Source organism: Neofelis nebulosa, chromosome 17 (genome assembly GCF_028018385.1).
Source record: "Neofelis nebulosa isolate mNeoNeb1 chromosome 17, mNeoNeb1.pri, whole genome shotgun sequence".
NCBI lineage: Eukaryota > Metazoa > Chordata > Mammalia > Carnivora > Felidae > Neofelis > Neofelis nebulosa.
Window position 1 is genome coordinate 9,702,221 of NC_080798.1, and position 23,524 is coordinate 9,725,744.

The 23,524-nt window shown below is 58.0% G+C and overlaps 2 protein-coding genes across 8 annotated transcripts in view; one reads left to right on the top strand and one right to left on the bottom strand.

The window, feature by feature from the left end:
- Positions 1–655: 655 nt before the first annotated feature.
- ZSWIM9 (zinc finger SWIM-type containing 9) lies at positions 656–21,842 on the bottom strand. Of its 4 annotated transcripts, none has more exons than XM_058707907.1 (4): positions 21,540–21,842; positions 20,185–20,457; positions 12,931–13,375; positions 656–3,065 (listed from the first exon to the last, which is right to left on the bottom strand). In XM_058707907.1, exons 2-4 carry the CDS (start codon positions 20,445–20,447, stop codon positions 936–938), a joined length of 2,838 nt encoding a protein of 945 aa, XP_058563890.1. In that variant the 5' UTR covers positions 20,448–20,457; positions 21,540–21,842; the 3' UTR covers positions 656–935. The 4 variants fall into 4 exon arrangements, with proteins under 4 accessions (XP_058563890.1, XP_058563891.1, XP_058563888.1 ...); XM_058707908.1 differs by having other exon boundaries at positions 21,536–21,842; XM_058707905.1 differs by lacking the exon at positions 21,540–21,842 and adding an exon at positions 21,007–21,497.
- Positions 21,843–21,876: 34 nt separating this feature from the next.
- LIG1 (DNA ligase 1) overlaps positions 21,877–23,524 on the top strand; it is a 47,865-nt gene continuing 46,217 nt past the window's right edge. For all 4 annotated transcript variants that reach the window (XM_058707909.1, XM_058707911.1, XM_058707910.1 and 1 more), the window contains exon 1: positions 21,877–22,010. The gene's annotated coding sequence lies outside the window, so the exon portion shown is untranslated. The remainder of the gene's footprint in view (positions 22,011–23,524) is intronic.

A 23,524-nucleotide genomic window follows, 5' to 3' on the forward strand; every position in this document is an offset into this window, starting at 1 on the left:
GCCCCTCCATGCCATCTGGCCCCAGGAGGTCTTGTCGATAGAATGGACCGCTGGACCACCTGACTTTCTCTCCAGGTCTGGGCCTCCCCGCCTTCCCCTAGAAGCCAGGAACTCGGTACAGAAAACAAAATAATACTGTTTTATTCCGATCTTGAAGCACAATAGTCCAGACTGTTCCCTTCTCCCACTGGAGAGCCTCCGCCCCTCCCCCCATACCCCTTCCCCCATTCAGTCTCTTCTGGAAATGACCAACCAGAAGGCCAAGGGGATCCAAGCGTCCAGGCTTTGGGGACTCTCAAATCACTCCCCTCTTGCTCCTTCTCTCCCTACCTCCTATACCTTTCCTTTCCATGCGTCTTTTTTTTTTTTTTCCCCCTCTGTCCTCCACCCTGGCCTCCTTCTCTCCTGCCTCCCTCTGCTTTCCCCCATTTCTGCCTCTGTTGTCCTCTCTCCGCGGGTCTCCCTGCTAGCTTCTCTCCTCTTTCCTCCCCCCTTCCGTTTGTCTGACACTCCCCTTTGCTTTCTCCTTCACCCCTGCACTCACTGGACGGACCATCTGCTCCTGCCTGGGCTCTCCCCGTATCCTGGTGTCCTCCCCTCCCCCAGCTTTGTCCCCTCCTTCCTTCTGCCCCCCGTCTGACCCCCCCCCCCCTTCTATCCCCTGTCTCATCACACATCTCCTCTCCTGAGGGAGGCCCTCAGGAGCCGTCCTAGCCGCCACCCTCTTCCACACTGTGCCTCCAGGACCTCAGAGACCACTGTCAGCTTCCCCTAGGGCCCAGAGAGGCAAACGGCCAAGGTGAGGTCCCTGGATGACACAGGAAGTGGCCAGAGGGACTGAGGTGGCCTCCTTGGCCTCAGCCCTGTTATCTTTGGGAATCGAAGAGCGCCCTCCTGCCCTCACAGCGGAGGGTGGCAGGCAGGGGCCCGATGGGTCAGGGCTCTGGGGCTCTCCCCCAGCAGTCCCTGAGCAGGTCCATGTGGAATAAGGCTGCCCCCGTGAGGAGGCGCGCCGCAAAGAGGTGGCGGCAGGGCAGACGACGGGCGGCGTGGATAGAGCAGCTGCAGCGGGTCAGGGCCCTGTCCAGGAAGAAGTCCGAGGTTCCGTCCTTAAGGGCAAACCCAGCTCCAGTCCAGTGGAAACCCCGGGTCCCGTGCTGCCTGGCGAAGGCCAGCTCTTCGGCCACCAGTTCCGCCAGCTCCGGCCCGCAGGCCGCTCGGAACCTGGCCAGGGGCTCCCAGTCCACCTCCTCCTCTGCGGAGGGGCAGCAAGGCCTCTTTGGTTCCCGTGGACCTTCTTCTTGACCCCCTTCCTGCGGGCTCTCCCCAGCGGCCAGGCACACTCTCCGCGTCCCTGCCCATTCTGGATCGCCTTCACACACAGTTCCCATGGCGGGCCCACACGGGACTCCGTTCCCCAGCCCTAGACACCTCCCTCCTGCACCCCCACACCCCATCCCTTGTTCTCCTCGGCCCTTGGGGCCAACAGACCGGGCTCCCTCTCCGTTCTCCAGGCCTGTCACCCTCGTGTCCCCCAGATGGACCAGAACTACGTCTTCCAGATCCCTTCTTCTTTTGACCCCCAACCTCACTTCCCTCTCTTCTCCAACCTCTGGCCCTCTCTGCCTCTCATCTCCCCACTGGGGCCCCCTTTGGTCTCCATTCTCAGGGACCAACTCCCTGGGCTTCTCCACATGGTGCCCCCTCCAGGTCCTGACCTCCAGCCCTCTTCCCTTCTCAGCTTCCAGCTGAGGCCCCTTCCAGTCTCTGGTTTTCAGTCCATGTGCCCTCTCATCGTGCAGCTGGGCCCCCCGCCAGGTGCTCCCTTCAAGACTCTTGGCCCTCTCAGGATCAAACGGGGCCCCCCTCCGCTCTGTGGTCTCCAGCACCCTAATGCTGTCACCCTCCAGCTGGGCCATCCTCCAGGTATACCCTTCCAATGCTCTCGGCCCACCGTCCTCCAACCAGGCCCCTCTCCCTGCGTAACCTTCTGGTCCCCAATCTTTCTCGGCCTCCAACGGGGCCCCCCTCCAGTCTCTGATCTCTGGCCCTCTCCAGTGCTCGTTCTCCGACTGGGACCCTCTCCAGTCTTGGACCTGCAACCCTCTCCCCGAGTCACTTTCTAACTGAGCCCCTCCCCGGTCTCTGGCCTCCACTCCTCGGGCCCACTCCTTCTCCAACTGGGCGCCTCGCCAAATACTTCCTTCTCTCGGGGCCCCTGCCCAATCCCCGCTCTCCAGGCCCTTCATCCTTTCCTTCTCCAAGTGGGCTCCCCTCCCCGGCTCGCCCTCTGGCCAAGGCCCCCCGCCGTCGGGGCCCTCGGGCGCCGCCTCCCCGGCCGCATCGGCCCACTGCATGGCCACCAGGTCGCGGAGGCACTGCGCCACGCTGCGCGAGGGGCTCAGGCGGCGGAGCAGGCGCCGGCGGTGGCCGCGCACCAGGGCGCACGCGTCCAGGTCCCGGGCCGCCTCGAAGGCTCGGAAGCGCACCCACATGTCGCGGCGCGGGGCCCAGTTGCGCTCGAAGTAGTCGACGAAGGCGGCCGGGCCGTGGGCGCGCAGCTCGGCCAGCGCCTCGGCGTAGGCGGCGGGCGACGAGGCGCCGGCCAGGCGGCACAGGCGCGGCCACAGGCCCGGGTCCTCGCGGCCGGCGCCGCCCAGCTCCTGGGCCTTGCTGAAGAGCGTCTCCAGGCCCTGCGCGCGGCAGATCTGCACGCGCGCGCCCGGCAGCAGCTGGCGCACGGCCGGCAGCTGCGCCGCCACCTCGGGCCCGGCCGTCAGGCAGCGCACGCGGCCCTTGACGTCGGGCGCGCTCTGCAGCAGCGAGGCCAGCGCGAAGCGCAGCAGGCTCGGCGTGCCCGGGCGCGCCACGCAGCAGGCGGCCTGGCGCGCGCGCCCCGCGCCGTCCACGCACAGCACCGCCAGCAGGTCCAGCGCGCCCTGCAGCCCGGGCAGCCGGTCCACCAGGAGGATGCGCGGGAAGCGCCGCAGCAGCGCCCGGGTGCGCGACGTCAGGAAGAACACGGTCTCCACCACCGCCTGGTCCTCCACGAACACCAGCTTCACCTGCGGGCGGGGCGGGGAGGCAGGGAAAGCGGTCAGGGATCGCCCGGGGGGGGGGCGCGGGGGGCAGGGAGCCCGGCGGTCCCCGGAGCTCGGTGTCCCCGACGGGGAAATGGGAATTCATTCATTCCCGCGTGCAGGCATTTCTTCCTCCGACCGGCAGGCGGCGGTGCGGGGAGGGGGGGGGGCGGGGATGGTGTAAAAACGCGACCTCTGGAGGCGGACTGCCCGGGCTTGAGGTCCGGCACCGCCATCTAATAGTTGTGGGGTTTCTGCCCACCGGCCAGCCTCTCTGAGCCTCAGTGTACCTACTGGGGGCTGGGTATTCATTCCTTCCTGCGCTGAGAGGCAGGCTGGGGCAAAGGTTCTCAAAGTGTAGGGCTGGGAACAGCGGCGCCCGCTGGGACCTTGACCGAAATGCATATTCTTAGGCGCACCCCAGACCTGCTGAGTCAGAAACTCTGAGGGCCCCACCATCCGTGTTTGACAAGCCCTCCAGGGGATCCCCACGCGCGCTCCAGGTTGAGAGCCACCGGTCTATCTAGCAATAAAGCCGTAGGCTGCGCAGAAAGATCGCCTGATTTTGAGTCCCGGCCCCATCACTTTCTAACCTTGTGACGTCACCTCTCCGAGCCTCAGTTTCCTCCTTAACCTCGTCGTTCCCCCCATTTCCGCGTCTGGGAGCTGCAGACGCGTTCCTTCGTGCTCAGGGGGGCAGGTCCAGCGTGGGGTCTAGAGCCAGCGCAAGGCCGAGACCCTGGGGCCCCCACTTCCTGGCTGTGTGTGGCTCCCGGCCACTTCCCTGACCAACACCCCCTTGGAAGAATGTTACGAGATACTCCCCGCGACGGGAAGGATGAAACGAACGGAAGCATTTCGAACGCTGGCTGGCACAAATGATACATTCGGCAATAGGCGCTCAAGAAATAGGAAGGGCTCTCCAAGTGTTCGCAGTCGCTGCGATTATCGCCCCTGCCCCCAAAACCGTGTCCTCCTAAAGGCCCGCTCCGGCCCTCCCTTCCTAGCAAGTACCCCGGCTCTCTCTAGCCACCGTTGGCCGTGGCACTTAATCACCCCGAAGGACGTCACATCTCGACTTGCTTGTTGCCCGTTCACCCTTCCGGAGATGGGAGCCCCACGAGGTGAGGGATGCTGTGTTTTGCATTCCTGATACGTTGAATGGCGCCCGTGGCATCAGCTTGCTACCTCCCCCGGTGGACGAAGGCACAAAGCGTGCAGCGATATCCACCGGCCACGTCTCTGGAGTTCAGGGAAGAGTCTTATCTTGCAACCTGGCTTCGGCTCTTACCGGTGTGGGACCCTGGGCTGAGTTGCCAAACTGAGGCGATGTCTATAGAATAGGGTCGTGGAGAGGCCAAAATGAGATCATTTGTGTCCCAGGCTTGATGCGAATCTAATCCCGCTATTGTTTCTGTGTCACTTGATTCACCGCAGCACTCAGAGGACAGGGACGACGCTGCCCCCCTTTCTGGAACACGAATCTCTCTTGGCTTCTGTCACCCTGAAAACTCCTGGCTGTCCTCCTTCTTCCCAGGCGTCTCCTGCTCTGTCTCCTTCGCTTGCCTCGCCCCTCTTCCGCTCCCCACTTCTAAATGTTGCTGAGCTGCGGTCCTGTCCTCTCCTCTGCTCTTTCCAGTCTCTAGGCTCTGCCCAGGCAATCGCCTCTGGTCACCCGGCCTTTTATCATCTGTCAGCTGGTAACTCTCAGTTCTGTATCTCCAGGCTCCAGATCCATCCACTGGATTGCCTCTGCAGGAACATGGCCCCTTGGATGTCTCCAGCGCCCTCCAGAGGTGGGCAGCCCCAAGCCATACTCGATGCTCATTGACCACCCCCACCCCCCCCACCCCCGCCCCAACCTGCCCCATCTCTGTTTCATTTTCAAAACTTCAGATCAGATCACCCCCTCCCCTGCTTGAAAGCTTTTCCTTTCCCAGGACTCCCCAATCCCACTACAGGTACCCCCCCACCCCCCACCCCCAGAGTTCACGCCACACTGTGGGCTGGGCGATCAGACCCTTGGACCTCATCTTCTGGTCCCTCTTGTCCTCCTCGGCCTTAGTCACTCTGGGCATCGTCATCGCACAAAAGCCACTGAATGGGGCAGAGGGTTGATGGTCAGCCTCGTCCTGCAGGTCCCTGTCGGTGCCAACCCCCAGCCGCAGGGCCAGGAACTGAATAACTTAAGCACAGATCTCTCCACAAACCGTTCTGCCATCATCCAACCTCTTCCTACAGGGTGGTTAAAAAGCACTGCATTGTTCTTAGCTTTCAAGGGGAAAGAAAAAATATCCTCTAATTGAAAAAAAAAAAAAAAAGGGTCTGGTAGAGTCCCAAGGGAAAAAAAAATTTTGTCTTCCTGACCCAGAAGCCTTATAGTCAGCATCTTAACCAGTGTTCGAATTCAATAAATGTTATGAAAAAGCCTCGTAATCTTACAGCTGATTACTTACTATCCCCCTACGATTTTTTTCAACCTATCCTGAGTTTTGACATCATTGCTTGACGATTTATCTCAGCAAATGTTTCAATCTAGAACTGCGCTCTGTCCAACCTGTATAGCCACCTGTAACTATTTAAATTTAAGTGAATTAATATGTGACAACCTATAAAAACTCAGTTCATCAGTCACATTAGACATATTTCACCCTAGCCACACCGAGGCTAGTGACTGCTCTCCTGAATGCCGCAGGACATTTGCACCATCATAGAAAGTTGTGTCAGGGGCGCCCGGGGGGCTCAGTCAGTTAAGCGTCCGACTCTTGATTTCGGCTCATGTCATGATCTCACAGGTTCGTGAGTTGGAGCCCCGCGTCGGGCTCTGCGTTGACAGCTCAGAGACTGCTTGGGATTCTCTCTCTCCCTCTCTTTCTCTGCCCCTCCCCTGCACTCACTCACTCTCTCTCTCTCAAACTAAATAAAATAAACTTAAAAAAAAAAAGAAAGAAATTCCTGTCAGACAGCGCTGGTGTAGAAATTAATGCAAAGACAAAATTGTCCTAAGTGGAACGGGTTTAAAAGAGTGACCTGTTTCTATAGTCTTGAGTTCTTGTCCGTCTCTCCTCCGGAGTCAGGAGTAACAGAAAAGTAAATAAAGCGAAATGTATTTGCCAAGAGGCTTTCCCAGAGCAGGCAGGCACTTGGCGAGTTTGAACCTGATCTCCATTCTTCAAGGGATAACTCAGATTTCTGATCTTGGGTTTTCTTTCTAAAGGGCGCACGGAGGCTTTCCTTCCACCCCTGTTTGTTCATCAAGTGGCATTGATGGAGAGTCTACTGTGGGCCCGGCACACGGGCATAAATGAACCCAGGGCGGCTAAGCGTTCCAGACCCTGGAGCCAGGCTGTGGTGCTTCCTCTTACCAGCTGTGCGAGCTTCCGCACCGGCTGTGTGGCTCAGGGCAAGTGTCTGAACTTCTCTGGGCCTCCGCTGCTCGCGCCTGCAAAGGTGGGGCGCACCATCACGTGGGCTCATTTGCACGAAGCATGAAGAGCAGTGCCTGGTCCCAGATCAGTATGTGCTGAGTGTCGGCTGTTTTTATGGGTCCCCGCGCACGGACAGCGTGCTCAAGAGAAAGGCTGATGGGACTGAGGTTGGTGTGGGGACCTCCGAGTGAGCGAGGGCCATTGCTGAGAGGGGACGATCATTTTCCTTCTATTGAAGATAGGGCAACCGAGGCAGTGAAGGATTACCTCAACCCGTCTGGGCTGTCTGAGCTCAGCATATTCCAAAGAAAGGTCTGGCTCTTGCCCAGCTGCTGGGAGATAAGAACGTCCTGCCGGATAAGAGCGTCTGGGCGCCTTGGACCACTTCTAGATAGTCTATGAGAAGACGGGAATGATTTATGATTGGGGGGGGCTTGAGCCACACAGTGTCATCCTGACCTCCAGAGGGGCTGGAGACCCAGGGCGGCCACTCAGGCAGTCAGGCGCGTCTATGTGGCCGAACCCCAGCAAAATCTCTGGACACCGGGGCTCGGGGGGGGGGGGGGCCTCCTCGGTTGGCAATACTCCAAGCCTGTAACACAATGTTGCTGGCAGAGCTGAACGCCAGAACAAATGGAAACTCACGCCTGGTGTCCTCCCGCCTCCACCCCACGCGCCTTTTTCCCTTTGCTGATTCTTAATCTGTGTCCTTTTCGCTGTAATAAGCTGTAGCTGGGAGTGTAACAGTGTTGCTGAGCTCTGTGAGTCCTCCTGTCAACTGAGGGCGGCCTTAGGGTCCCCAACTACACCGGGAGAGGGGGGTGACTTGCCCAGGGCCATGGAGCTAACAGGTAACGGGGCTGGGGATCCAAGTCCAGATCCCTGAAATTGTTGGGGGGGAAAAAAAGCAAGGAGCCGAGGGAGACGTGTGGGGGACGCTGCGGAGGGGGGGGTGTGTGTGGCGGCCTTTGCCAAAGGTGGGGGATACCTCAGTTTCCCCCAAATATGAGTTTCGCTACCAAATATTTACGGAACAAATCTGATGTGCCAAGTACCCGTTCGGGCACTGAGGGGGGGGGCCATCAGGACATCTTAAGAGTAGGAGGAGGTGAGGGGCACCTGGGTGGTTCAGTCGGTTGGGCGTCTGACTTCAGCTCAGGTCATGATCTCGTGGTCCGTGGGTTCGAGCCCCCGCGTCGGCACCACACAGGACGGGGGTTTTTCTGTGCCGAGGCATCGCTTCCTCCAATGCTCACACCAGTCCTGTGAAACAGCTACCATTATTACCGCCCCCATTTTCCAGATGGCAAAACTGAGGCACAGAGAGCTTCCGCTGCTTGCCCGGGGTCCCGCAGGCAGTGAGCGGCACAGCAGGAATTCGCACCCAAGGCGGCTGGGGCCTCGAGTCCCTGTTCCTGCCCATGCTACCCCCTCGGCCTTCACGAAAGCGATCCCACGGGCCTGGTTCAAGGGCGCGCGGCCGACAGGTGTGAGGACTCAGGTGCGGCCAGGGCGTCATCTCAGACACACAAACAGATGCGGCCGCCGTAGACGGTGGGTTCCACAGACGTGAACCCCAGAAACCACGGCTCGCGACACCTGCCACCCACACCCCTTCCTCCGTGTGAGCACGCGCCCCCTTTTCACACGATCGGAACGGCCCTGGTCTCTAGACTATTCCCGACCTGAGGGAATAAAGATAATAGCTCAATAGCCGAACGTACAGGGCCTCCTGGCTTTCGGGCAGTGCTGTCGCAGGGACGCACACATCCACACGTCCTACGAAGGGGTGTGTGCACTGTTACCCCCGTTCTACGGATGAACACGCGGAGGCCCCGGGGAGCAAGCCGTTTGCACCACAGGGGATGTCCCACAGCTGGCAAGGGGCCCGGCTGGAAGGTGCCTACAGCTCTTGGCACCTAACGGCATCGAAAAAGTCAGCGTCTAGCTCTTCGCAGAGCACCCAGAAAGCGGCTGGTCTGGTGTGCCAAGGCTGTGGGGCTCAGGGGACAGGCCCTGGGGGAGCGCTGACCAGAGGCTAAGACGAGCCGGGAGCGGCTCGGTCCGGGAAACACGAGCCTGGGTCCGGGCAGGGCTCTGGAGGACCCCGGGCGCGACGGCCCTCTCTCCGCCCGCGGTCGCCCTTCGCCACGTGCCAAGTCACGGTGTCCCGGGCACGGGGCAGCAATGCACCTCCCTGCCACCTTGCAGTCGGGCAGGGTCATGTGACTGGCTTTGGCCAAGGAAGCGGGAGTGGAAGCGACCTGACCTGGCGTGTCCCTTCCTGATACATACGCGGACCGTGTTAGGATGACTCAGGTGGGCAGAACTATTACCAAAAACCCATAGCGGGCGCACGGCGTGAGCAGGGAATAAACGTCGGGGCTGCTGCTGCTCGAGGTCCGGTCATCGCCACCGCGAACTCCGGGCCGTCCCGACTGACCCAGTTTTAAGATACTCTATCGCTCACCCCCTGATTTTTCTTTTCTACGTAGAAACAGATCGGTATGGTACATTGGGACCCTGGCCTATTTTCACTTCTCTCTTGCTCTCTCTTTTAATGTTTATTTATTTTTGAGAGAGAGAGAGAGCAGGGGAGGGGCAGAGAGAGAGAGAGAGAGGGAGAGGGAGAGGGAGAGGGAGACAGAGGATCTGAAGCGGGCTCTGGGCTGACAGCAGAGAGCCCGACGTGGGGCTCGAAGTCACGAACCATGAGCTCATGACCTGAGCCAAAGTCACTTAACTGAGCCGCCCGGGCGCCCCTCACCTTCTCTTCTAAAATGAACCATTTGAACGTGCAAAAATCCCACAGCGTCCAGGGGTGTCTGGGTGGCTCAGTCAGTTGAGCGACCGACTCTTGGTTTGGGCTCAGGTCATGATCCCAGGGTCATAAGATCGAGCCCCGTGTCGGGCTCAGCATGGAGCATGGAGCCTGCTTGGGATTCTCTCTTGCGCGCGCTCTCTCTCTCTCTGTCTCTCGCTGTCTGCCTCTCTCAAACGTGCACTCTCTCTAAAAATAAAATTAAATTAAGAAGCTTAAAAAGAAAAAAGTCCACAGGGTCCAGAAATCTAATCATATGAAGCTACACAGCCACAGCCTTCTCCCTCTGCTTTTCCACCCACGCCAACCCACTCGCTGCTCCTGCGCCTGTTCCACCTCCTGGGTGTCTTCTGGAGCTTCTTTCTGTGAATACGAGCCAGCATAGCCACATATTCTCATTCTCTGCCTCCCGCGCACAAAACAGCACGTTACGCACAGTTTTGCACCTTGCTTCGCGGTGTCGTTAACCTCAAAACCGTATCTGAGCGATCTGTTCGGATCGGCTGCCAGAGTCGTTTGCAGCATCGATTCCCGCCCGCGGGAGAGGGGCCAAAGCGGTCGTGTGGACGGACATCGTCCAGTTGTCCTCCACTGTGCCCGTACCGGTTGACCTTTTAGCGTACGTACAGGTAGCACACTCAGGTCAACAGTCACCTTTCTCAGAAGGCAGGGCATACCTGTGAGAGAAGGTACCACGTTTCTGTTCCAGCTCCCTCTCTGCCCAGAAAGCCAGTTGGCCTGCTGGCTACCCTAGAGCCTGCCAGAAATGAGGTAATGGAGATGTGACGGAACACCTCAGCCCATCATCGCTGCCTTGGGGCAGATCATAAAAGGTCTTAACACCTCCCCGGATGAAGCGGCTACGGAAGTCTTGCCCACGAACCGTGGCAGTGGCTTTGGGGCACACTACTCTTGTCCGGTCCGCTCCCCAGACCGAGCGGGGCCACGGCCACTCAGGGGGTCCCAGGCATCTGGCTTTGCAAAGTAACCCCTCCAACAGACAAACAAAACAAAAGCAAACCACAAAAAAGGAATCCCTCCCACAGGAGCTGGCTGGGAGGAGCTACAGAAAAGGAAACAGCAGGAACCAAACTCAGGAAGCTGGAAAACAGATGGACAAGCCGATCGCTCCCCACTCCCCGCAAAATAAAGCCCAAACCCCAAACCTCATGATTCCTGAACCCGCAACTGGAAAATGCTGAGGACCGACAGCAGCATCTTCAAAAGGAATTGGCAGCACGAGGCGGGGGGGGGGGGGGGGGGGGTCAAAAAAGGCAAATTGGTGGCCGTTTAAGAAGCAGTTAGACCTCTCAAGGTCAAGTTGTCTCTCATCCCCAGGTGGCTGGAGGTTTCTTTTGCGAAGAGCGTAGAACAGAAAGGGTCCCTGGCCTTGCGGACCACAGGGCCATCTGATGAGGCACAGGGCATCCCAAAGCCCTCTTCCCCCGTTTGGTTCCTGGAAGCTGGCAGCCTGACTTTTACCCATCCTCCTCCCTTCTTCACTTTCAAAAAAGAAAGACTTAAAAAAAAAAAAAAAAAAGAATAACCCATTCACTAGTCTGTCTCTTGGTGTTCCAGAACATCTTCCTCATTTCTTTTACAAGTATTAAGGTGGGGGTGCCTGGGTGGCTCAGTGGGTTAGCATCAGACCCCTGGTGTTGGCTCAGGTCACGATCTCGTGGTTCGTGGGTTTCAGCCCTGCATCGGACTCTCTGCTGTCTGCATGGAGCCCGCTTCACATCCTCTGTCCCCCACTCTCTCTGCCCTTCCCCTGCTCGTTCTCTCCCTCTCTCTCTCTCTCTCTCTCAATAAATTTTTAAAAAATAATAAAAAATAACTGTCAAGGCCAAACCACAGACTCGGGAACCGACCCTGGTTTAGCCGGGGTCTATGGCAGCTTCCAAACTGGAAGTTAAAAGGACAATCCCTTGACCTTGAAGCCTTTCATCTGTCAGTAAGCTGCTTCTCATGGAGGCAGCCCTACACAGCACAGGTGTTTCCAGAAAAGACAGCCGAGGCTGATTTATTTGATGGTGGACAGTGGAGGATGGAATAGCTCGGCAAAGACCAGTGGGGTGGGGAGCGCATGTGTGCGAAGCCCCATTTGACAGAGCAGCAAACTGACTTGGGTGCGACCCTCAACTCTCCGGAGGCTAGAACTGATGGGAGGGGGCCCGAGCCTCATTTCCAAACTGGGGAGTAGCCGAGCAGTGAAGAGAACATCCCCGCATCTCAGACGGTGTAGGGCTGAAGTCCAGCTCCATCATTAGGTAGCGGTGTGGCCTCGGGCCACTCGCTTGCCCTCTCGGTGCTTCAGTTTCCTCGTCTGTGAAACGGAGGTAAGAATGGTGACGTCCTTCCTCCACACGCTCTGGTGAGCTTTCAATGTACAGCCGCTTAGGGTCGTGCTTAGCCCCCGGTTAAGTGCCTGACAAATGTTAACTAACGTTAGCACCAGTATTAGGTGTGGGTAGAGCGAGACCGTGTGCCCTCCAGTGCAAGCAGGGGAGGGGAAGAGGGAGGGAGGGAGGGAGGGAGAATCCCTAGCAGGCTCCGCACGGTCGGCGTAGACCCCGTCGTGGGGCTCGATCATCACAGCTTGGCTCGTGAGCTTAGGATCAAAGCTGAGATCAAGAGCCAGATGCTTAACTGACTGAGCCGCCCAGGTGCCCTGACTTGGGACCTCTTCCCTGCACAAGAGAAAAGAACAGTCGGAGGCAGTAGGTAGTCCCCCCCCGCCCACCCCCTTCCTTCACCTCCACCCCAGCTCTGAAAGCAGCAGAAAGATTTCTCTTGGACAAACAGCTCGCATGCTCCAGCCTCTGAACCTTTACATGGGCTATTCCTTCTGCCTGGAACCCCCCTGCCTCTGCAGATCGAGTGGGGCGGGGGGGGGGGGGGGGGTCCCCTGCCTCCGTTGTCTGCCCTGTTTCGCCAGCATTTCCTTAGAGAGACCTTCGGTGACCACTCAAACTAAAACCGCGCCCTTCCAACTAACCGTCCCTCTCCATGTCCTCACCTGATGCTCCCCGACCCTACTCCTCACTCTGCCACCTCCTTCTGTCACCTTCGGTGAGGAAGCCCCCTCCCTTCTGAGCCTTGATCTGGGTGTTTCCACTCTGCGGGCATTTGTCAGACTACATGCTTCGCATCTGTGCGTTTTCTACGCGTGTCGTCCAGGTTTGCAAAATGTCTTTTAAAGGGCACTTCCCGCCCTTCTGACTCGTCTTCTTCCTAGCCCCAACCCTACTGACATCTGATCACCTTGGGGTGTGACTCAGGACACGAGGGCGAGGGAATTCAAGACCGTTCCTCTGCAAGGCAGCCCCAGGGCCAGGCGCGGCTATTTCAATCGCAATTAGTTAAAAAGAAACGAAACTTAAAGCTCGGTTCCTCGGTCCTACTGGCCACCTTTCAAGTGCCCAATAGCCGCGCGTGGCCAGGGGCTACCGTTCCGGGCAGCGGAGAATCCCGCTCCCCCGCATTTCCGTGGGGGCAGGGAGCTCTTCCCGCCCAGCGCTGCGCTGCCGGGCCAGGTGCCCGCGGCCGGGGACCACGCGTCTTGCAGGCTGCGGCCTCCCCAGCACCTAGCAATAAGCACCTGGCGAATGACCGGCGCGGAGGAATGGATGAAAGGAGCGAATGGAGGAGTGGGCGGATGGGTGAATGAATGACCCGCGAGGCTCCGGGCGTGGCCGTCCCCCGCCCCCGGCTGCCTCTCCCGAGACCCCACCTTGGCCTCGGGGTCGGTGCGGAAGAGCCCTTCGAGCACGTGCAGGGCGTCCAGGACGCCGTGGTCGCGGCCCTTGCAGTAGGAGAGCAGGCGGTGCACGTCGGCGGGGGCCACGAACTGCTTGGAGATCTTGTTGGTGGTGCGCACAGGCAGGCAGGCGTTGGCCAGCAGGTGGCCCGGGCGGAAGTAGTAGGCGAACTCGAGCGGGCAGGCCGGGTGCGAGTGGGTCAGCTGGCACTCTGTCACCACGAGGCGGTCCCGCAGCGGGCTCAGCTTGACGATGATGAAGGCCGGGCAGCCGGGCTGGGGGGGCCTGCGGGAGGAACGACCACGGCCGCCGTCACATCACCCTCTGCCCTTGTCCTCCTTCTCTGTCTCTCTCTGTCTCCTTTAAATTTTCATTTTATATACTTTTTCTAATTTATTTTTTGAGAGAGAGAGAGAGAGAGAGCGAGCGCGTGCGCGCGCAAATGGGGGAGGGGCAGAGGGCGAGGGAGGGAGAGAATCTTAAGCAGGTTCCACACTCAGCCCAGAGCCCCATGCTGGGCTCCGGCTGGATCTCACAGCCCTGAGATCATGACCTGAGCCGAAATCAAGAGTCGGACACTTCACCCGCCCCGCCCCCTGGAGCCGCCCAGGCGCCCCTGATTGTTTTCTAAAATTAAGAATTGTTTCCTGCACAGAGAAGAGAGAGGGCCTCACGATTCCGCCGGTCGTGTGACCTGGGGCCAGTGGCTTCCAGCCTCTGTGCCTCAGTTTCCTCCCGAGTTGAAAGGGAGATAATGTGCATGGTGCCTTTCTCCTAGGCTTGTTGTCAGGGTTGAAAGAGTTGACGTATGGAAAGCACTTGTCTTCCCGTGCGCTCAGGGTTTGCCGCGGCTCTTTACCTACCACGGCCTCGAGAACGATTTAGCTTATCATCTTTATCTCAATGTTAAGAAAGAAAACACTGCCATTTCCCATTTAGCAGTAACAACATCGCGAGTGCAGGGCCCCTGTGCACCTGCCCTCCCCCAAAAAGGACCCCTCCCTCCTCTGCCCCCCAAAGTGGCCACCTCCTAAAGTGGGTATTTTGCCTTCCTGCGTATGTTTTTAGGTACCCGTAAGCAGCAGGAGGTAGGTTCTTAGGTTCGGAAACTTTGTCTACGTGACGAGGCGCTCCAGCTCACCAGGCATCGAGGGAATGCAAACAGCAACCCCCAAGGACATGCCACTACATGCTGCCAGGACGAAATAAACGAAATAAACGTTTAGCAGGCCCGATTCGTACTTCTAGACCACGGGCGTGTAAAACCTAAGTCACTTGTGGAACACTGCGTGACACGATCTGCTAACGCTGATCACGGATGTGCCCCTCCGGGACCCAGGATTTCCACTCAAGCGTGGGGAAGTAAGCAGGGATATATTCCTCAAACGCAGCACTAACCAACAGGAAGAGGGACCAAATCGTTACCGTCCCCGGCAACGTGGATCATCTCCCGAACCTGCCGTACGAAGGCAGCCCGACGTGAAGGATGATAAACCACCACGCGTCCCGTTTATCGCGAGTTCAGGGGCGCCCGGGTGGCTCAGGTGGGTAGGCGTGCGACTCTTGATTTCGGCTCAGGTCGTGATCTCTTAGGTTCGTGAGTTCGAGCCCCACCTCAGGCTTTCTGCTATTAGAGGGGAGCCTGCTTCAGATCCTCGGTCTCCCTCTCTCCCTGCCCCTTCCCCGCTCCTTGTCTCTCTTTCTCTCAGTCTCTCTCTCTCTCTCTCTCAATAAGTAAACATTAAAAAAAAAAAAAAAAGAGGGGCGCCTGGGTGGCTCAGTCAGTTAGGCGGCTGACTTCGGCTCAGGTCACGATCTCGCGGTCCGTGAGTTCGAGCCCCACGTCGGGCTCTGTGCTGACGGCTCAGAGCCTGGAGCCTGTTTCAGATTCTGTGTCTCCCTCTCTCTGACCCTCCCCCGTTCATGCTTTGTCTCTCTCTGTCTCAAAAATAAACGTTAAAAAAAAAATTAAAAAAAAAAAAGAAATTTCAAGAGGAAAGCTAGACTCTGCTGTGGAGAGATCAAAGAGAGGTCACGACCTCGAGTGGTTAACCCTAAGAGGGGGGAATGTGAGGGGGTTCTTGGCACTGGACACGTGTATCCCTTGTTCTGGGTACTGGTTACATATGCATATTATTTCCGGGAAATTCACTGAGTTGCATACATACGCTGCATGTGCTTTTTTAAACATGTGATGAAATTAAGGGTCTTGAGATGGGGACGTCATCCTAGCTTATCCAGGTGGGTCCTGTGTACTGACAAGGGTCTTTGTAAGGGGAAGAGAGAATCAAGAGAGGCAAATCAGAGAGAGAGAGAGAGAGAGAGAGAGAGAGAGAGAGAGAGAAATGCTTCTCTGCTGGAGGAGTGGCAAACCCAGAAGAGGCTGCAAGCCCAGGATCACAGGTGCTTCTAGAAGCTGGAAAAAGGAAGGCAGCAGATTCTCCCCTGGAACATCCAGCTCTGTGGACACCTTGATTTTTTAGCCCCGGGAGTCCCGTGCTGGACTTGCGCCCCCCTCAGAGCTGTAAAATCATAGATTTGCATTGTTTTAAGACCCTCCGGTTTGTGATCATTTGTCACGGCGGCAACAGGAAACTTAGCCTGAGCATCACATTCTATATATACTTTTGCAACTTGCTTTCTCAGTGCTTTTCCACCCATCAGTTTTTCAACGCTGTTTCCTTCCTTTGGCTGCCCCACATTCCACTCACAATTCTTCCAGTCTACGTTGGGGTGCTTTGTTTGTTTGTTCGATTTTTATTTTCGTATAATCTCTACACCCAACATGGGGCTCGAACTCACAACCCCGAGATCGAGAGTCGCACGCTCCAACTGACCGGCCAGGCGCCCCTCTAGTTCTCTCTTCTTACAAACAACGCTTTGATGACACCCAACTCTCTCACCCGTCTGTGTGTGAAAAGAGCCTGTCTGTCTAGGACAGTGGTCCTCAGACTGCAGGGCCTGGCCCCGTAGCTGAAATTGATCGAGGGGGTACAACCAGCGTTGTGAAAAACGAAAGAGAAATGGCGGGGCTGGGGGACAATCAGGGTGTATTTCCCTGATAATAATACTTAAAACTGACATCTGCTTTTGGAAAGGAGGCTCCGTGTTTCTCCACGAGGGATGCTAGCAGCATTTTTGGCAGGGGGTTTTTATGTTTGCAGACCAGGGACTGGCCGCGCTTTTTCTGCAAAAGGCCAGACAGTAAATATACTCTATTTGGTGAACACGGCCATAGAGCCATGTAAATGCATGGGCCCGGCTGTGTTCCAATAAAACTTTATTTACGAAAAAGAGCTGCAGGGTGCACCTGGCCAAGGGCCTTGTAGTCTGTCGACCCCAGTGACACAGGCTGTCCAGGGCTTGGCGAGTCATTACGAAGCCTGACTCCCAAGCAGTAAATGCCAGGCGCACTCCCTAAAACGCTCCCAGATTGTTTCCAAATGGCCCCTGAGAAGGGTGAGGCTCCTCAGAAGCCAGGATAAATATTTCAGAACTGTCTCCATTAAACCAGAAGGGGACCCTCGACACGTTCCTTTCCTTCTCTGTGCAGGAGGTCAGATAAAATCCAGGGAGCCTGCTAGATTGTAAAAGTCTGCCAAAAACGCGTGAGACGCTTTGCCTTATTTAAAGTAACAAAAATAACACAAGTTTGGAAAAACCGTAAGCACACAAGTCGTTATACACAAGACACAAAAATGTCCAGCCACCACAGTGGTGTCGGGAGGGACTGAAGGAAGTTTCCGACGTGCGGTCATCTTTGATTGACCAAAACGGCCGGTTCGTGGGGCTCTTAACCCGACACGTTTCCCCCTGGATAACTCACGGGCTTTTTGTGAAACTCTCTGGTCTGGCGTCTTGTGGCCTGAGTGTTTCAGCCCCGAGAACAAGCCCCCCCCCCGCTCAAGAGAGGTCACACTTCCGTGAAGCTGTGCATCTCGCCCGAGAACGGCACGTCCCCTCTGGGGTTCCGGGACCTCCCAGGACTGGCTACTGAAGCCTCCAGAAGCTAGTTTTGCTAGCTTCTTTACCTCACACCTGGTGTGTGTGGGGGAATAATGCCCCCCACCTCTGAATGTGAACTCCAAGGGGGCAGGAATCTTTGTTTTGCAAACCGCTATCTTCCCAGCGCCGAGAATGCCAGAATGCCGGGAGGCGCTCCGTAAATAAATGATGTGGAATGATGGAATCCTGCTGTACGAACCCCCCAGTACCCAGGCAGCCCGCTCGTTACATCAAGCCACCCAGCACCAAGTCCTGCCTATGGTGCCTTCTAACCTCCTCCAACCATCCACGTTCCCCCACCCCCACTGCCACCGGTCTACTCGGTTCTTTCCTTCTTCGTCCTCCTTTGCACCTAGTTACCTCCTACGCATCCTTCACGGCTCAGGCTCAGTGTCCCCTCCTCCAGGAAGACTTCTCTGACCATCCTCTGGGAAAGGGGGACAGAGTGACCAAGGAGACAAAGTCCTGATGTGTGTTCTTGGGACCCTCGGTCCCAGCCTCCTCCCTGGCCTCCCGTCTCTCTCCTCCGGTCCGTCCCCCTCTCCCCCGTGGCCCCCGGAGGGATCATCCTAAACCCAGAGCTGCCCCTGCTCACAGCCCTCCCAGGGCTCCCCCAAGATGAGTCCTGGCCCCTGGACTCAGCCCCGCCGGGCAAGACCCTGACACCATTCCCCCCACATCTGCTGCCCTTTCACACCCTGATGCCCCCTATAGCACCCTGGCCTATGGGCTGCTCCTGGGTTGTGACACCGGACAGGTGCTGCCTGAGCAGTTGGGGGAAGAGAGGGTCTCAGAAACGGTGGGCCCCCAGTCATCATCCCTGAACTGGCTTGCTAATCCCCCCTTCCTCCTGGGCTCCCCATCCCGGGACCATCCTGCTGTCTCCCCAAAGCCACCACCAGCCTGTCAATCCCCAGCCCTGCCCCTCCTGTCCCCTGGCTCCCTGTGATATTTGCAGAGCACTGGGGACAGTGCCTGTGCACAGCAAGTGGTGCGTGTTGAAGTCAGATACATACATCCGTAAGTGTATAAACAGAGAGAGCCCTTCGAGTTTTCATTGACTGGTCACCTCTTCCAGGAAGGCTTCCAGGAGCACCCCGTAAGCTCTCGGATGGAGCTGCCCACTCCTCTTTTATCCCCCTCCCTCCCCCCTTCAACTTCTTCTCTCTCACAACTGCCCTCATTTCCCTTAAAAATAACATTTTGGGGGGGCGGGGGGGTCTTTGTCTCCTCCATTAGGTACTCAGCTGCTCAAGCGCTGAGCAAAGTGCCCAGCAAAGAGCGTGCACACAGTTGGTGCTCAATAAGTGTTTGTTACTTGGAATTGGGTTCTGTTAACGAAGAGAGATTCCAGGATTGGGCCCAAGCCGCTCGCAACCTCTGGCGTTCTAGAGTTCTCTGTTTCTACATAGGCAGTGAGTAAACTACCGAGAACAGTAAACTCCCAATAAATGTTTAAATAACTACGGTCAGAACCGCTGTCAGAAGGTGCTCACGTCGTCTTTTGAGCGACGTGCCTGTATTAGCTCATTTAATCCTCACAAAACCTAGGAGATCGATGCCACGACTTCCTCCACTTTCCAAGGCAGGAGACTGAGACCCAGAAGGGTGACGTCACTTGCTCGGTGTCGCTGGCTAACTGCAGCAGGCCTGGGGGGTCGGAGGCTAGGCTGCTGGCTTGAAGCTGTGCTCTCTGACTTCTAGAATAGCTGTCGTTTACCGGGCCGCCCATGTTCCGGGTACCAGGTAAGTGCCTTCCCCCATCTTGGTCTCACGGTAACCTCACAACAGCCCTGTAATACGGAGCCTGTCTTTAAGTGCCCTGTCCTTGCCCATGGCTCTCCAGCCAAGGGTCTCAAACTTATGCACCCACAGGGACCAGGCGGGTGAAACACACAAGCGGCGGGGGCCACGTATGAGGCAATGGAGAGCGGTGGGGCTTGGGGCAAACCTGAACGCCATTACCCAGTCTAACTGGAGTGGCCATCTGCCTCGCAGGAAGGTGGGCTCAGCCTCTTCCCGTGTTTCCAGAAAAGCCGGAAACCAAACATTTTATGGGGAATGCTCTGATTTAGAAGTGGGGTCGACTGAAACACCCTTGGCCACCCGGGTGAGTCTCCTGGCTCTCTTTCGGGTGTTTCGCTTGCCCCTTGTGACATTATGTTTATAGGAAACTGTGAGCTTGTTCATATAATGTGTCAGTCTCCCTGTCTTGCCTGAAAGTTCCACGAGGGGAGGGGATGTGTCTGTCCCGCTCAACCCCTGCTCTCCCCAGTGAGGTATCTCTAGCCCCTGTGTGGGACCTGGCCCCGTATTTACGGAAAGCATGGATGAATCTTTTTCTCTTTGTCCTGTGGCTTTCTCTGCAGCTCAGTCTGGCTCTGGTCTCTTTCTATGTGTCCCAAACGTGGCTCTCACCCAGTTTTCTGACTTTGGCTTGGGTCATGATCTCATGGTTTGTGAGTTTGAGCCCCGCGTGGGGCTCTGCACTGACAGCTCGGAACCTGGGGCCTGCTTTGGATTCTGTGTCTCCCTCTCTCTCTGCCCCTCCCCTGCTTGCACACACACACTCTCTCTACCTCTCAAAAATAAATACGTTAAAAAAAATTTAAGTCTGTAACTTGGGGCGCCTGGGTGGTTCAGTCAGTTAAATGGCCAACTTCGGCTCAGGTCTCGGTCTGGCAGTCAGTGAGTTCAAGCCCTGCATGGGGCTCTGTGCTGATGGCTCAGTCCCTGGAGCCTGCTTTGTATTCCGTGTCTCCCTCTCTCCGCCCCACCCCTGCTGTGCTCTGTCTCTCAAAAATAAATACAGGTTAAAAAAAAAAAAAGTCTGTAATTGGAGCCCACTCTGTCACTCACTGTGTGTGCGCCTTTGTCCTGCCAGCAGACTGGCTGTCTCCCTTTCTCCCTTACTCTCGGCCTCTCTGCAAGGTGTATGCATTTAGCAGTTTTAGTGGGCATGCTTCCCTCCGGGTCTCTCTCCGCGGGGGCTCACTGCCTACTCCTCCCCGTTGCTTCCCCTCCGCCCTTCCCCCCCCCCTCGCCCCCCGCCACCCAGCACCCAGCAAGGGGCAGCTCAGCTCACGCACCCCACAGTGGGCCGGCTAGGCGCGCGCACGTCCTTGCACACGAGCCGCACGTAGCTGTACTTGAGCACGTCGATGAGCGTGTAGAGCGGGGGCGCGCTGGCCCAGCGGCAGCGCGCCAGGTGCATGGAGCTCTTGACGAAGAAGAGTGCCAGCCGCTGCTGGCACCACGCGTCGAAGAAGCGGCTGAACTCGGCCCACGAGAAGAAGGCCCGCTCCCGCAGCTCCTGCTCCTCCTGGCCTGCCGTGCTGGGTGGGGACTCCATCCTGGGGCGCCTGAGGGGAAGAGGGGACACGTGGATATCAGAGTCGTCCCCATCAGGGTACCCCACCTCCTCCATTTTCCGCCCGCCTCTTTGGTGCTGGTGCCTCTTTCCAGGTGGGGCCCACGGCGGGATGCACCCCCATTAATATTTATATATGAATCTACGCTCCATCTTTGGCTTTCTCCCATCCCTGCATTATTCCTTGGGACAACTGGAGCCGGTCATCCTGGTCCCTAATTTCAGCTCTGGCCCCTTCCTCTGTAGATGTGCCCCTAGGTACAGCTGGGGTCCCTCTCCCAAAATGGGACTCTTAAGTTCCGTGGTGGACACCTCCTCAAATGTGTTCCCTCCTTCCAGTTAAGACCTCCTCCCCCTCCTGATGTCTCTCTTCCACTTGGCCGCCACCTCTAGCGCCCCCGTTCTTATGAAACGCCCCCTTCTGTCTCCTCTTGGCCCTAACCCACATCCATCTGTGCCCTCTTCTAAAGATGTTCCATCTCCAGATGTGCTCCGACGTCCAGTCACGGACCCTGCAACCCCGGTCATTATCTTCACGCACCTGTGGCTCCCTCCTCCCGGGATGTATCTCCGATATGCAGCTGCTGCCCCTCTCCCAGAGGTGACCCCATGGGTCGCCACATCCAGCTGTAGCCCCTGCCTCCGAGATGCTCCCATATCCAGATGTCCTCTCCACATCCAGTATGTACTTTTCGCCCACAGGTGTGTGCCCCATCCACTTGTGGCCAATTCTCACAAGTGTCACCGATATTTGTCTGTGGTCCCTCCTGCCCAGACGCTCCCCCAAGTCCAGCTGTGGTTCCCTCCTCCCATTCGCAGCTATCCTACTCCCCAGATGTGCATCCTGGTCCTAGACATGGCCCCTGGTCTTCAGATGGGCTTCATCACCCCAGATGCTCCCCCCACGTCCAGCTGCGCCTCCCCACCGGGTGCAGCCCCTCCCAGCCCGCCTCGGTCTCCCCAAGCCCTCCCAGCCCCTCCTGCCGCGGGCCCTCCCATCTCCGCTGTCCCACCCAGCTGTGCCTCTCCCCTCCCCCAGATGTGCACCCTTCCAGCCCCTCCCCACTCACCTACCCGCCCCGGAGCGGCGTCCACCTCCCACAATGCTCCGCGCCGGGGCCAGGCCCGGCCCTTGCTCCCGGGATGCCCCGCGCGGTCTCCCGCCTCTCTTCCCGCCGTGCCACGCGCAGCGGCTTGCCCTGAATCTCCTTTCCCCGTCAGTCACTTCTCGGACCCACAGCTACACCCGCCCACCCCGAGCGAGGGAAAGCGCGGGCCGTTTCCCGTCGTGCTCTGCGGGAGGGCTCACCCCACTTCACCCCTTTGCCTAGTAGCCTCCGGTCGGGGAGACTACAACTCCCAGCGTCCCCCGGGCGGCAGCGGCGGAGGGGACGACGCCCGGGCCCCGCCCCCCCCCGGCGCGGCCCCGCCCCCGCCCGCCCCAGTCTGCGCGCGAATTCCGTGGCGCCAATTGAGGACCGCAGTCGAGCGCCGAGCGGTTCCGGGTGTGACGCGCGAGACAGCGGCGCGCGGGGCCGGCGCGAGGCAAGTGGGGCTGCCGACGCGGGGCTGGGAGACTGGGGGGCGTAGCGCGTGCCGTACGCTCGGGGCCCACGGCTCCGCGGGGTCGGTCGGCTGCAGAGGAGCCGGCGTGGGAGATGCTCAGGGGGCCCAGAGCGTGGCAGGGAAGGGAGAGCGCCCGCAGCGGGTTGCTTGAGGGGGCGGGGGGCGTCCGCGGGGGAGAGAGGGCCAGGCGGAGGGTAGGCGAGGGCCGGAGTCCGCAGGACCGGACGGGGTTTGAGGAGAGGCCTGGAGGGGCGGTGCCTCCGCGGGGGGGCGTGGTCGTAGACGCTCGAGGGGAGGGGCGAGGGGGGCGGAAATGCTTGGTGGGCGGGGCCATGGAGATTGAATGGCCGGGGAGGCGGGCCCACCTGGAAGGGGGTGGGGACGGGGGGGAGGGGAAAAGTTTGTTACTGGGCGGGGCCAGATGCTAGCAGGCGGGGCCAGGGAAAAGGTTCCAGGAGAGGTGGGGTGGGCTTTAAGTGGGGAGGGAATCCCGCTGGACGGAGGTGGGGCAGAGAGAGAGATCAGTGGAAGGGTCCAGGTCTAGGCAAAGGGCAAACGAAGGGTCGGGAACCTTCTGTGTAAGGAGAGGTCTGGCTTTGTGGATGCCTGATGAGGGAGCGGAGCTGAGGTGGGGTTGGCCGAGGCCTGGGAAGGGAGGGGACCCTGGAGAGAGTAAATCAAATGTCTCGGTGTATTGGGTTTATTGTTGCCCGAAGGGGTGGAGGGAGGGTCAGAGGAGCCTGGGGAGCCGAGAGAGAAGGATGTTGATGACCTTAGGTGAGGGGGCGGCTTGAAGGATAAGGCGAGGCAGGGGCAAACGTGGCTGGTAGAGATGAGCCTTTGGAAAGGGGAGCTGGCATCTGAAAGCTGCGGGGAACCATTGAGGAGAGACGGTAGGGAATGGGATCAAGGACATCACTTCTTGGCCCCCCGTCCCCATTTCAGCCCATTTGAATTTCTCACCTGTTAGTTAGCCTGAGGGAAGCATGAAGGAAAGGCCAGTGGAGTCTAAGTGAGACCTCCTTAATATCCTTTTGTGTTAGGATTCTCTGGGAGTTTGCTAGGCTTGCAGATCCTCCCCCCCCCCCCCCCCCCCATTCCCAGAATTTCTGATTCAGTGGGCTGGGGTATTGTAAACATAATCCCAGGCTTTCGTGGAGCTGGCACTCTCCATTCCTGGTACCCATCATTGGCTGGCTATGTGGCCCTGAGCAAAAAGTCACTTTCCTTCTCCTGTCTCAGCTTCCCCAGTCGTCTTTGGGGGACGCTGAGCTGTTCTAAGCCTCAGAGGATGAGAGAGAGTAGCGGATTTAGGGGAACGGTGTAAAATATTTTCCGTGGGTGGAAGCGGGGGTGGTCAGGGGAGCAGACAGGTCAGGAGATGTGAGCTTTCATTAACGAGAAGAGAAAGACTAAACTGTTTAAAGACCCTTTTATATTTCACTCCTTGCCCTGTGGCTTCCAGGTTTTTGAAAGATCGAAAGATCCTGCTT

Excerpts from the sequence above, each read along its gene's own strand:
- ZSWIM9 (XM_058707905.1), bottom strand. The coding sequence starts at position 21,143 with ATGTGGAGAGGACATCTGGATATGGGAGCATCTCGGAGGCAGGGGCTA. Across the intron at positions 20,458-21,006 it reads CCGGGAGGAGGGAGCCACAG|GCGCCCCAGGATGGAGTCCC; the intron begins GTGCGTGAAGAT and ends TCTTCCCCTCAG. Across the intron at positions 3,066-12,930 it reads CCGCGCCGGTCATTCGCCAG|GTGAAGCTGGTGTTCGTGGA; the intron begins GTGCTTATTGCT and ends CCCCGCCCGCAG.